The sequence below is a fragment of the Carya illinoinensis genome, chromosome 11 (genome assembly GCF_018687715.1).
Source record: "Carya illinoinensis cultivar Pawnee chromosome 11, C.illinoinensisPawnee_v1, whole genome shotgun sequence".
Classification (NCBI taxonomy): domain Eukaryota; kingdom Viridiplantae; phylum Streptophyta; class Magnoliopsida; order Fagales; family Juglandaceae; genus Carya; species Carya illinoinensis.
This window is the reverse complement of record NC_056762.1, coordinates 32661649-32676746: the sequence shown is the minus strand read 5'-3', so window position 1 is coordinate 32676746 and position 15098 is coordinate 32661649. Positions and strand designations below refer to the sequence as shown.

Sequence of the window (15098 nt, the reverse complement as noted above, 5' to 3'; positions counted from 1 at the left end):
TTTTCAGATTGAGAAATTACCTCATTAAAATCATCAATCACACACCAAGCTTAGTTTGTGGTTGATTTTAACAAGGACAATAGCTTCCAAGACTCTTTTCTTTTAAAAAACCAAGACAAGGCTTGTCTGTGTTACTAAGTATGTATATTGGAAGATCTGTGCCTTTCCTTATTTAGTAAAATGGGCCTGCTATCATCACACCCATCACAAAGGTCCATTAACTTATTACTATAAGAGTTTAGCTTTCTATATCCAATACAACCCCTATCATCTTCATTTTCAAATATTTGAGATTTTGTTTGCCTCTCTACCCCCATCATCATCTCCTTGATTTTGTACCAAGTAGGACCATATCTTATTTTACCCATATCCACCATATCCTTCTCAGATCTCGTTCCTTCATTTACATATTTTGAATTCCCATGAATCTCACATTCTGCTATGTTATTCCCTAAAAACAAGTTGTGCCTTGTCTTACCAGCCGTCGCCGAAGCATGTTGGGTTTTTAAGCACCACCCGTTTCAAATTTTCCCTGTTGCGACTCCTAATCACTTCCTTTAGGTGTAACATGTTCAAGTCTACTATGCTACTCAGAGTTTCTCCTCCTAGTATTAGTATCAACATAGAACCATGATCCAAACAAGTTCTCACCTTCATTGGTTCTCGAGATTGCTACAACCCTATGCCCCCATGTATTATTCTCCCACAAAGCATAGTCTAGGGAATTCTTCATACTTCAATGGCACCTAGATCATGTTCCACAACAAATTAACTGTTCTTCCACATGAAATCACCTTCTTCAGATCAATCTCTATTTTAACTCTTATAAAATTTCCTCATCTAATCCCATCTTCCTGAACATCTACTTCCTTAACATTGACATTGGTTGGTCCAATCTGTTGCCCAATTTCAAGAATCATTCACGCCAGTGGGAGGTTATGCAGTTGGATCCAAAACACCTCATAACTGAAGCTCATTTTTTGTGGAAGTGTAAAACCATCAAATGGTTTAAGAATAAATAGAAGATTATCAAACAACCACAGTTTCCCTTCTAGTACTTTGCATTTGTCATCTTGCTTCTCAAACATTTGCATTTGTCATCTTGCTTCTCAAACATTATCACAAATGAATTTGGGCTTATATCCTGAAAAGAAAAAGACTTGCCCACTTTCCAGGTCCTTGGCATTGTTGTCTGTACCACAACCTTGCCCATTTTGCTAATTTTACGATCCCATGACCATAAAGAAATAAGGTTGCCAAATAGAATGCAATGAATATGATTAAAGATATATATTTCATAACAAATAAAATATGCATCCCCCCCCCCCCCCTAACACACACACGTGTAAAGGACCCATGGACTCCAAGTGAAGCAAAGTGAGAGAGAGAGAGAGAGAGAGAGAGAGAGAGAGAGAGAGAGAGAGAGAGAGAGAGAGAGAGAGAGAGTTTTTCACATGGCTTTCTAATTAACCTTTATTATTTCATCCTTTAACTCCAACTCCATTTCCTAAATACGTACATTATCACTTGAAATTAATGCTTGATAAAGATTAGAAAAGTAGTATGTAGGAGTTATCTAGGACCATCCTCGAATATAATATAATAATATATATATTCAATAGCATGCACCTGCCACTTAAGCTTCTACTCCCCAGCTCCCATGTGCTGCAGCCTGCCTACTGCCATTAAACTAATCTAATTCTTTTACATGATAATTTATTACAAGATCGATCAGAGATGTATTAAAGCATGCATGCAGCCCCTAAGTACCCATCAAAATGTCCTTAAATATATATATATATATATAGATCCTATTATATATATATATATATAGAGATGCAGATAATTAATTGCTGTACATGATGATAATCAATGCAGCATATATATATATATATATAGTTCTGAAAAGTCGGTTAAAGACTGTACAGTAATTAATTAAAAGGTTCGATCGTGTGATATTAATGGTGGGGATCGAATTAAGTTGGCCAATTGCCCAAGCTCGCTGGGACTGTTAAATTAATATATATATATATATATATATATATATGAAAAAGCCATGCACATGGTAGGGCACTTATTCATTGCAGGTTGATATGAGTTGGATCATTATTATTGAGAGAGAGAGAGAGAGAGATGTTGTATTTGCAGATAAGAAACCAACCCATGTTGCTGTGTAAATTGGCAGAGATTATTTTATTTTTTCCAATAAAAAGGGCCATAGGATGGGGGTGGGATGGCCCTCCTACTCAATTAGACATGCACCTATATATATATATATAATCCCCAGAATATCAAAGAAATTCAATCCCTGCTAATTAATTACTATATATATATATATATATATCATGATTTTAGTAGAAATATTAGTTTGAAATTAACTTGAAATTAAGCATTTTATCTGTCATTTTTTTAAAATAAAAATAAAAGGAAAACATTTATCTTTATTTAACAGCATAAGCCACGTGGATCTGCTTGCCATATGGGGGAAAAAAGATGAAAGTTGGACCACGAAATGAGGTATAATTCACTAGAAAATTAAAGCTACATGTACACTCATAGCCATGATATATTTTTTGTGGATCGAAGGTCATAAATAATTAATATATAGTAAGCTGAAGGCCGGCTATCGAGCAGCAAGTTGCTATAACATTTAAGTTTCAAGCTGCGCGCATGCATATATGCCACCAAGCAAAATCAGAAACATTATTATATTTTTTTTTTCTTCTCTTGTAAGTGGATGCATGCGTTTATTTTCTAATAAACTATAATATTATACATAAATATATATTAATTAATAATATATATCATGGGTTTTTATATATCTTATTAATCATAAAGCCTTGTGAATTAAGCAGCTTGCAGTAGTACTTCATGTAGTACGTGATAATTGGAATACTAGCTATATAAGATCTGCTAGGTTGATGATCTTATACACCAAAAAACCTAACATCTTGAGACACCATTAATAAGAGAGTACTAGTACTACATCTACAAAGAATATACACAAAATTAATCCTACAAACTGGCGTAACTTCAACTGATTCATTAGATATTATTCTTTACAATAAAGTCACATCAGTTTGTGATATTATTTTTATATAATCGATCTCAGCATTAATTGTGCAGTAGAATATAGATCGATTGAGTTATTCTATTTTAAATTTGGTGTGCAGAGTATATTATTGATCTCATTTAAATAATAAAATCTTATTTATAAAATATTAAATTATATCATAATATAAACAATTCATTAAATTAGCTGGTCGAGAATGAGGACAATATTACCCTAAAGCAATTAATAATGGTGAATTTTCTCGTGCGTGAGTATCTGATCAGGCAGAGATTGTATATAAAATAATGATGATGATGATTATTGATAAGATATATAGGTACAATAATAGAGATTTATCAACATCAGATAATTACAATTCATGTTTCTATCTTTATCATCACGTGAAGTACTACTACTACTACTACTCTATATTACCTGTATCCATCTCTTCACGAGCTAATTCAGGGCTAGCTAGCTTGGTTTTAAAGAATTTTTACAGATTCATGATAATATTTTCTTATCTATTGATCATCTAAAAGAACATAAAACATATGAGAGAGAGAGAGAGAGAGAGAGAGAGAGAGAGAGAGCCAATGACTAATGTATTGGCAATTTGATCATTTTCATCAGCACCAAGAATCTCTTTTATTTCACCACTAATGCATGATATCTTTACCCTCTTTCTTTACAATTTTTTTTTTTTTTTTTATGAGTTGTTTCAATCTATAAATTAACATAATTTTATATATGATCCGTCAATCAGGAGATGAAAGGTACTGAAGATAATGGAAACACCACAATAAATAATGTAGGAAATGATTTTTTTAGGGAAATTAGGAACTGAAATTGGCAACTGGAGTTATTACAAATTGAATAACAAGGATGAATATCTGGATACGTACCCACTTTCTTTCTTCGTCCAAACCAAGCATGGAAGAAAAAAAGCGAAGTTTAAAAAAATAAAATAAATAGAAAATTAGAAACCTGAAAGTACATGATGATCTGCTTCTTCTGCTTTCAAACCAATCTGCCTTTCATTCTCTTGACTCCCCATGCTCGTGTGTAATACATGCATTGATGACGATGAAGATGGTGACGCAGCAGCTGCATGCTGGGCAAGCTTATTTCTCTCTCAATTCAAATATTGCTCCCGTTTGCCTTTCGAAACGGTTTATTCACCAACAAATCAATAAATTAGAAAAATCTGGTACACTGCCATCGATCCAAGCTGGTTTCCCTCCTTAACAAAGCTACTAACAAATGGAAGAAGGTAATGGTGATGGAAGTTAGAAAGAATTAAAATTATCAAGCTTTCCTCTCGGAAGTTAGGGATCTTCTTGATGTGAACTTCTGAACCTCTCTCTCTCTCTCTCTCTCTCTCTCTCTCTCTCTCTCTCTCTCTCTCTCTCTCTCTCTCTCTATATATATATATATATATATGCACATATATATATATATGAATGTATACATATATATGTATATATATTATACAGTTTTGGCGAGGAGGACCTGATCACCATTGGCCATGGATGCGGATCGAAGCTCTATTGAACCACGGCCAAAAAGGAGGGTGCTCCATTTCCTCCACCATTAGGGGGCCCTGCATTCTGTCTTTGAAACTCTATCTTATAATCCATTTTCCCCTCCTCTTCCAAGTCTTCGTCCTCGTCTTCATCCTCGTCTTCCTCTTGATCAATATTGTCGCTTTCAGCTTCCTCAATTTTATCATATTCATCTACAATTTGTTGTTGTTGTTGTGGTTGACGATGTTGCTCCTGCACCTCCATTAACTCCTTCACAATGTCTTCTGGCTTCAAATTGGAAAACAAGAATCAGCTTTTTCTCTTGGTGTCACGTAAGGTGCTGATCATCAGCGAGAAATTAAGCAAGAATATCCCTAATAATGGAATTACTATATTTGATAAAACTATAGGGATTAATGAGTTTACCTTTTTGGGAGCCCCTCCAATCGCTTCTCCAAATAGGCCTTCTGGCAAAGCAATGTTGCTTGCCTGGGCCTGTACATCTGTACTAGCTCCATTTTTGTTATCTGATCCCGCACTGGCAAGTGTAGTTTGTGGTTGTGGCAGTGGTACAATTTCTGGGGCAACGCTTGGATCCAATTCTATTTTCTCTGATTGTTGCTGCTGCTGCTGCGGCCTGTTCTGGTCAAGGAAACTGCTGTTGCCGCTGCCACCACTGCTAGAGCTGCCAAGTATCTTTTTCCGATAAAGAGCATCTAGTTCGTGAAAGTAAGGACAGGTTTTGGCATCTTCGGGACGTTTCTTGTTGCTTTCCTTTACCTTCTTGTAGTACTTATTGATGTTCTCCCATTTTTCCTTGCACCTCTTGGCATTCCTCTTGTAGCCCATCCGCTGCATCCCTGCGGAAATTTCTTCCCAAAGTGGGCCCTTGGGCCCTGCCTCTTGATACCTCGATTCAAGTCCACTCCTCAACTTTATAAGTGCAAGAACCTCTACCTTAGGCCATCTCGAGGAAGCAGCTTCAAAGCTCCCTCCTCCGCCACTAATTATTTCCTGTGGGAGTACCTGTTGTTCTGGGATTGCCATCACTACTTGGGTATGTCGATGAGAATGTTGTAGAGCTTGCTGCTGCTGTTGTTGCTTTTGTTGTTGTTGCTGCTGTTGCTGTTGTGACGGTTGTGGTGGTTGTGTCGCCGCCGGCACTGGCGAGGGGACATGAGAAGGTGGCACATCCGGTGGTGGGGCAGCAGGACTGTTGCTTGCAGGTGTAGGTAGTTGGATGGTCTGGCCAGTAATCTTTTGTAGAAAAGCAACTATAGCGGCATCTCTGGAAGTAGAGATGGCCCGGTCCTGAGCAATGAGCTCGTGCTCGCGGGCCAGCCTAACCATCTCTTGTCTCTTCCAAGCTTCTTCCCTTATCATCCTGTCTTGCTCTCTCTTCTCTATTGCCTCCAGAAATCTCTGCTGCATGACTTCTTGTTTGTGCATTACCTGTTTCATTAGATTCTCGAAGAACTCCATCATTCTGCGGGTGTCACTGCTGCCGCCAGCTTTTGTGGACCCCCGTTTACGCTTGCGGCTGCTTCCTACGTTCGATGGCTCCGCCTCTAGGCTCTCCTCCTCGTCATCATCGTCTTCATCGGAGCCAGGAGAAGATGAAGAGCTGTTAGATGAGAAGCTGACACCGATAGGCTGGGCTGCTTGTGCTATGACAGATCCAGAAACGACAGCCGGTGCAACCACTGCCGCACTTGGATCAGGAGGAAACATGCCGAGACCTGGAAGGACTTGGGGAAGTCTGATATTGGATGAGATCGGATTGGGGCTGCTGATCATGCCGCCGATGCCGGTCCCAGTGGAAGCAGGAGTAACCACTGGGTTAATTGTGACGGTAGCTGTCGCGGGCGGCTCTACGAGGGAAGCCGAGGCGTTATTGCCGGCGACGCTACTACTGGCAGCTGAGCTATGGAGAGCCTCAAGCTCGCTGAAAAACTTGTAGCTTTTCCCATCTTGACGACCAGCTCGGCCTTCCTTTGTTCGCTTGTAGTACTTGTGAACGTTCTCGAATTTTTCCTTGCATTTCTTTGCATTCCTTTTGTATCCCAGCTCCGCCAGCTTCCTGGCACCAACCCAGATCTATCTTACTTAAATTTATTCACAAAAAACCGTATCACAATTCAGGTTATACAAAGATCATATCTTTCAACTGCAAGGAAATTAAAAAGAAAACAAACCCAGACCGGACTTCTTCTTTCCCTCTGATACATAATCTAATCGATCGGTTTTATCAGGGACCAAAAAAAGAACTCCATAAATAAAGAGCGAAGAGAGAGAAAGTTGGGGGAAAAAACCTACAGCTGCTGTCTCCTTTTCCTTTTTTTTCTTTTATCTCACAACTAGAAAATACAAAGGAGAGAAAAATTCCTCTTGGGATTTTCAATCACTGGCAGAAAAATAATAAACTAAGTGAATTTTTTTCTTTTTCTTTTTACTGTTTACAAGGGGATTGGCTGCGATTCATGCAGCGGATCTGGGCCGTTCTGAAAAAGTAAAAAGGACAGAGAGAGAGAGGGGAGGATGGATGGCTAGCTATCTCGTGAATCGTGAGGGAAAGAGATAAGAAGCCATGTGCGCTTTTGTACAGGGAATGAGAGTGCGTGTGTGAGAGGGATCTTGCGAAGAATACCAGCAAGCCCATCAGTCCATTCCATGAATAAACCACTACCACAAAAGCTTTATATCTAAGCTTTTGGCTCACAATGCGTTTTGAGAAAGAAAAGGATTTTTTTTCTGTTTTTAGCTGAAAGATTTTTGGGTGCATGTTTATGTTTATGTGCTTTGTGGAAATGGAAGAAACGATATTGGGTTTGAAGAAATTGATCATGATTCATGTATATATGATTACCTAGAAACATCTTCCCAGAGGGGACCCTTGAGTGTGGCATCACGGAAGACTGCGTCCATCTCCGACCTAATCTTGAGAAGTGCTAAGGTCTCTTGACGAGGCCACCGATTTCCGCCGCCAACACCTCCTCCATCTCCGGTAGAGGCAGCGAGTGCATCCTCATCTGCACCCGCACCACCGCCCTGTAGAGGCATCAGCTCATCCAAAGTCATCGCTGGAGAGGCAGGAGGCCGGCTGCTAATGGGCGAGGCGGCTTCTACCAGCTGGGCTTGCTCGCTTTCCAGGTCCATCGGCTGACCTATTGATGTTGCTGCAGCGGCAGTAGTAGCAGCCATGGCAGGAGTACTACTGCCCATCTCGGCTGACACTCCGTACTGGGATTTAGATACTCCTCCTCCTTGCATCTTTAATCTTCCAATGGACTTGTGCTTCGATTTCCAAATTCTGAAAGATTGTTCAATTTAAAAGTCCTCGTAGTGATAAATGATCCAGCGGATCTTCCTCGACTTCTTCTATACAATTCACTTGATTTCTCTCTACTTTCTTCCTCCCTCATTCACACTCAATCGTCATGAGAGGGACGAAAGTGGCTTCTGCGGGAGAGAGAGACAGACAACAGACAGAGAGAAAGCACAAAGACAAGTTCTGGTGAAAGACGAAGGTTATGGGATGTAAATAAGAGGGAGAAAAGAAAGGACAGTCGACAACTGGAAAGATAGAAAGCCCAGAAAGTGAATTTCTATGAGTTAGTGCTGCCCCTTCAGATTTGATCTTAATTCCTTTGTTTATTCACTATAATTTCTGGAACGCAAAATCCCAAGAAAAAAGAAAATAAGATTCAAAGAAAAGCAGGCAGTAAAGAAGAAAGAGAAGATAAGCAGACGAGCGTAATCATCAACATCATCAACTGCACTGGCACTGCCCCTGCCTTGCCCTGGCTCTGCTCTGCCCTGCCCTGAAAAAAAAAAACAAAAAAGAATTGACTGGGATGGGAGAGCAAAGTGAAAGAGAAGATGGGGCTGTGTGGGAAAGAAAGAGATAAATGTAGAGAGAGAGAGAGAGAGAGAGAGAGAGAGAGAGAGAGGGGGAGACAAAGAAATGAATGGAGGTGACGATTATGAGGATTATGATGATTAAGAGAGACAGAGAGAGAGAGAGAGAAATGATAAGACAAAGGAGACGCTGTGTTGTCAGCAGAGCTCTCACTTTGCAGCTAATAATTGTTAGAACCATTTACCAACAATTTAATATTACTTTCAAAACACTAAAAGAAGAAAAAGAAAGACTTTTTTTTTTAATTTCTTCGAAAGAAAATTAAAAATGGCAAAACAATCCTTCACAGACACAACCACACGCACTCACAGGTACTCCACCCATCACCTCCTCTCGGAATAAAATTGCAGTCCTTCCCGTTCCAATCATTTTCTCCAAGGAATTTACTAAAACCTCCATCTTCTGTCCACCCGGCGTTTCCTTATTGGTTTTTTGTCTTGGCTTTGTCAGGTCTAGCGTACTGTAGCCCATACCATATTCTTTTTCTCTTTTTTTTTTTCCTAAAAATTTTTTAGCGTTCGAAGTTGATAGTTTTATTTTTTTATTTACTTTATCTTTTTCTTTTTTTTCAAAAAAAGAATTCTTTAGTTTCATTGATTCGTTATTTTCTGGGTCGGAACAAACTCGAAGATTGAAGTCTGAGGCCTTTAGGAATCAGAATATCTACGCTCCGACTTGACCAGAGTTAAAATTTAACCCTAATGGAACCACATGATACCGTTACCATCCATCACTCGCGGCTACTGTTTCCTCTATAATTAATGCTGCACTCCCAATGTAATATACAGATTTTAAATACATAAAGTTTTATAAAAAGTTAATTTTATTTTTAAAAAAGCGTAAAAAAATTATTATCTATAAGATGAATTCATTTTGTACAAGTAATTACATAAAATTTACCTATTTAAGGCTTATACTTAATATTATTTAAATTTATTTTATTTAAAAAAAAATATTTGTAAAATGTGTGCATTTTTCTATTAAAAAGAACTACTACAGATACAAAAAGATTAAATAAAATAAACTCACAAACTTATATAATTTTATGAAATTTGTTAGATTTATTTTATAATAAAAGTAACTTTACAATATGATATACCATGTCAAGTACGTCAACTTGTAAGTTTAATTTTATGATTAAAGTATTTCTTCCATTAAAATGTTCAAAATACTTTATTTATAACTCCATATAGAAAAACATATTTCTCTACATCATTAGTAAGTTAAGTAATGTTAGTTTTCATCCTGATGATACAAATTTTAAGTAATGTGATTAGAAATAACAAAATTTAGAAAGGAAACAAATAGTTGTATATATTAAATAATTCTGAAATTTAAAATTCTTTTATGAGATAATTTTAGTATATTAATAATTTTAAAATAGAGATTTAGAGTAAAGAATGACAAATATATCAAATGAGTCTTATAAAAATTATTAAATATTTAATATTGTCCAAAGATTTACTCAAATAATTAAAAATTAAAAATATTAATATTATCTAAAGTCATAAATTTACAAACGACTTATTTAAAAAAAAAATAGTATTTATTATTACAAAATTAATCATCTCTCAAAATGGAAAAATGGAGATGCAGTGCGAGGACAAGAGGGAGTTAGGTAGAGAAGCAAGAAGGTTAAAAGGCATAAACCAGTGGTGGTGTCAGAGATGACTTTAGTTTAGTTTTTAACAAAGTTAAGAGTTGCGGATCGAAAAAGGTTTTTATAACAAAGTTGAAGTTGTCGGACCCATCTATTTCTGACAGCCTTGAATAAGTTACATGTGATTGGACTGTCTTTAGATTCCGTATTACCTCTTCCTTTCCCAGCTAAACAATCACTCATGCTGCTCATAGCTGCTGTTTCATGGCCCTTTTTCGTACTCCAACCGCAACCGCAACCACAACTCCCAATTACTGCTTCCCTTCAAAATCTCGCCTTCTTTAAATTGGAAATTATTATTAATACAAGAAAAATAAATATTTATAACTAATTTTTTACAATAAAAAAAATTATTTGTGATGAAAATATATTTATTTTAATTAAAAATAATCATTTCGTTAGAAATAATTTATCTGAAATAAATAATTTTCTTATAATATATATATATGTTTTGTCTCTTAAATATGTCGCTTAAAGTTATATATATTGTAAAGTAACTTGTGTACTGATAAAGTTTTAAATTTAATAGTTAATTTGTGATATGAGAATTTTTTTATATATATACGATTATAGATATAATTTTTTTTATGAACGAATGAAATGATTTTTCTATTAAAAAAATGCGGTATTTGTGAGCTGTACCAAGTATGGTTAAACAAAAGTGGAAAGAAAAGAATAATAAAATGCCACCGCCGAGTGGTAGAAAGGTTAGGCCCCCTTGGAAATCTTCGAGCTGTATTTTTAATGGTACGAATCACACGTTGTATTATTCCTACATTCGGGACTCTCTTCCCACAAAAGTCACATTCCCATCTCTTTAGAATCGACTATGTTTTGTCTATCAAGTTTAGTTTTTCTATCCTTTTACTTTTTTAATTTTAATTTTTATTATTTCAAGAGAAATACTTTTAAACATAAACAGATTTCATAAAAATAAATTTATAAATTGACATGATTTGACGTGATATATTAAATTATAAAATTATTTTTATTATATATAAAATAGATCTAACATACTATATAAAATTATAACAATTAATAAATTTTTTATGATATCTATTTGTGATTGTAATATTTCTCTTATTTCAGTGCATTAACGTATAATACTAATATTCCATATGTATTACCAAAGTTCTATTATTTGCTTGCCTTCACGCGTTGGATCAAGTGACAAGGAATAAAACATGACAACAATTTGAGTTAGATTCAAATATTCTCAACTAAAATTAAATATTTATTAACACGTATCATGAATTTCCCATCACCTTGTTAGAAATTCATACACGCAATCTTCAAATTATTAATTTCGATAATTGATATTTTTCCTCTTAATCAATATCCTTAATAATAAAATGATATTATGTCACGTAATTTTCATGCATCTTAATAATTAAATAAATTGTAATGAATTATAGTTCCAATTCACATTGAAAATGAAAAAAGAAAGAAAGGGAAGGCGGGGAAATGGAGATAAGAGGCAGACAAGAACAGAAAGGTACAGCTGTAGGAGAGGGGAGGAGGGGGGCCCAAATCGTGAGGTGGTGGTAAGAACGTGCGTGGCGTTTCTCCAGGATTTGTGAAGAAAAGACCCTAACTGCCAGCCATCTACTGCCCCCCATGCCCACATCACTCCACATGCCTCTTGCTTCTCCCTTCTCACCTCTTCTTTATTTTTTTCACTCCTCTCTCTCTCTCCATATATTTATATTAAAAATAAATATTTTATAATAAATTTAACTATAAAACTTTTTTACCGTAATATAATATTTTATTAAATGAATTATATAAAAATATATTAATAAAATAACGTAATTTGATGTAATAAATTAAATTATTAAATTATTTTACGATATTTTCATAAATTATATAAAATTACTTCAATTGATATATTTATATTTATTTAATTCTTTTACGCATCCATCAATTCTCTTATAATTAATAACTGTACTCGTTGTTTTAAGACCTGTATTATTTTGTGTTTTTACGTGTCAGATCTATGTAATAACAGCGCAGTGAAGTGCAGAGGCAGGCATGGCAGTTTTTGGAGTTTACTGAGAACGGGGCTTTGGAAGGATTCGTGCGTGTAGGTTGAAAAGTGCTCGGCTTCAGCCCACCAAAATGGCAACTTTGGGGGGGTTTTGAATGGGAAGTACGCAACGCCTCCCTCCCTCTGTGGGGGGTGCAAGGCCTTTAAAGTGTTGCAGCAGCCCATGTTCATTACTCGGCTTCTAAATTCTTTACATTCAATACTTTTATATATCATATATATTTAGTACCATAACATATTTTTTGATGGTTTGACTAATCAATCAAAATACTTTTATATTTTTTAACTTTTGAGTGATGCTACACTCGTTTTGAAAAAGTTAAAAAATTAATTTTTTTTATATGATTTTCGTATTTATTTTTTTTAACACAATTATACGGTATTTGCACACTCATAACTACAATTATCATTTTACTTAATTTAAACATGGCTTCTTCTAGTAACTTATATATCCACCCCTAATTTAAACTCAAGGTGAGAGCAATGGTAGATGGGCATGTGTTGATGTGCGTGTCAATAATTCAAGTTGTTTTGATCGATCGCTCCTCCACCAGATGAAACAAAGACTAATATTTTTTAACCATTATTTAAATTTAAGTTATTGTTTTCTTGAACTTTGAAATTAAGTAAAAACAACCTTACTATTGTAAAGAATTATAAACAATTCGACCCATTTGTTCAACCCACAGACTTGCATTGATCATCTCGATCAAGTAGGTTTTTAGGGATTCAAATCATTTGAAGTTTCTATTGGAAACTACATGGTATAGAGTATAAGAGAAACATGCACAACATGAATCCTACATCATTTATAACTTTTCGAAGAAATTTTTTAAATAAGATTAAATACCCAATTATAAATATTATGTCATGTGTCAAGACCTCTCCCGCTCTAAACTATACGAACTCTCTAGGAGATCCGAATCAGTATTCACAAGACCTTTGTTTACTTCCTATTTCAATGGAAGTTTTTCTCTGAAAATTACCTGTTGCATGGGGTCATGCATGCATGCAGTTAGCTTTGCTCACCAGCAGGCACCAGAACAACCCACGGTCATGTTCAACCTCGGGGCAGACACCGAATCTGACATTCAAATGACAAATACTATTCAAGAGTCAAAAAAAAAAAAAAAATGTCCAACGTCCCATATATACACTGTTCAAACATCAAAGTACGCAGTTCCCAAATTCTGAGACCCCTCCTCACCTCAAAACAAGGTCCAAAAAGTACAATGCCAGATGACCTGCTACACAGCATGGAGTCGTCTTTTTTAACCGAACTTCGATAATATTGAGGTCATTTCATCCCTACAATATTAACAAGAGGAGATGCATGTTAGGAAATTTTCTTTTGTTTACAATAAGGATGTTCCAAGTTCATTTTCTTGACTAATTCTTCTAGCTATGATCATGTAAGTGGGATTTTATAGTTTTAAACTATAATATATAAAGTTTAATTATAATTTTAAAAGATGCTATCACCAAACGGTGTATCCCTTAGAATAACATTATCTTCACAATGATGGTTCTCATAGTATTAGGGCGATGGATGAGAAAGTATCAATAGACACAACTTTTTTATATAGAATTAGTCAAAAGATTGTGTCAGTACTTATTAATGGTTGTGTATTTTGTCAACCTTTATCTTATCAATAGTTATGTCTCTTATCAACCAGTACCTCATAGTCTATAAATAGAGATCATTTGTACACAATGAAGATACTCGATTTTCTTTTGTCTATCACCAACTTATAAAATAAATATCTTGAGTGTTATCATATTGTCTAAAATTTGTTCGACTTTTGTTCTTCTTTGTTCTCCATTTTTCTGCATTATTTATTTATTTATTGAGGCCTGACTTGTTACTTGATTTCTCAGTAAAAATAAAATAAAAAGAAATTAACTGATCTCGCGTTCTTTTTCTTCCAATAACGTAGAATTTACTCGATCCTTTTCCAGCGCAGACCCCACAGTTTCTTGCTTTAAAACTGAGAATTCCTCTCTCTCTCTCTCTGATTTTTTTACTTTTTTTGTTCGTTCGTCACTGAAAACCCTACAGTCACTGTCATAGATCGAAGCAGTCGAGATCAAAACGTACAGCTCCATGTGTGTGTATCGATCTCTAGTCAACTTCCATACAGTTAGAACATGCCAATCGTACTGAGTTCAATATATATACAAACCAAAACTCATTGAATCCGAACAAACAGAAAACTGTTCATGTGGGCAGCACGCACGTAGATTTATTTTACGTATAGAATAATGATTAGAAATAAGAAAGATACCCACACAATCAATATCACTGCCTCCAAAACAATGCTTAGAAATAAATGTTTAGCCAATTGCAATCTGATATTACCCAATATTTTTCAGTGTTAATGCAAATATAAGGTGTACGTACGTTGGCATGCTCTAATAACAATTAAGTCAGCCAAAAGGCATGTCGTCTAATTGTCATAACTTCCGGCCTCTAAAATAGAAATTTGAAGTTTGAAATCCATCTCCTCAAATGCATCAAGAAAATAACAATTAAAATATATTCATATTTGATTTATAACACAATATTACAGTTGACTTGTTCAATTGGCCGTATTTTGGCTCAAGATCAAATTATGACATTAGTGCGCGAAAAATTAATTAAACTGAAAGTTGACTCAATACTCGCTATGTGATAATTCAAGATAACTTGTGCCAAGAATCTCCCTCAATACTAGTTTGACTGATCTAGCTCGAACAATAATGTGTTAGACATTATGCTCAATGCATGCTCGACTTTGACTTGGACAAAATTATGAGAAGTAATTTTTTTAATTGATTTTCAATTTTGGTTATGACTTGATTATATCATTGATCGAGTAATGCTATATACAATCATTTTTGCTTATTTTTTATACACT

General features: G+C 35.3%; 1 protein-coding gene across 2 annotated transcripts; it reads right to left on the bottom strand.

Annotated features, from left to right (window-relative positions):
- Positions 1 to 3859: 3859 nt before the first annotated feature.
- Positions 3860 to 8584, bottom strand: LOC122281049 (trihelix transcription factor GTL1-like). 2 transcript variants are annotated; one of them, XM_043092265.1, is made up of 3 exons: positions 7442 to 8571; positions 5002 to 6655; positions 3860 to 4863 (listed from the first exon to the last, which is right to left on the bottom strand). In XM_043092265.1, the coding sequence occupies exons 1-3, from the start codon at positions 7843 to 7845 to the stop codon at positions 4597 to 4599; spliced, it is 2325 nt and encodes a 774-aa protein (XP_042948199.1). In that variant the 5' UTR covers positions 7846 to 8571; the 3' UTR covers positions 3860 to 4596. The 2 variants fall into 2 exon arrangements, with proteins under 2 accessions (XP_042948199.1, XP_042948200.1); XM_043092266.1 differs by having other exon boundaries at positions 4706 to 4859; positions 7442 to 8584.
- Positions 8585 to 15098: the final 6514 nt, after the last annotated feature.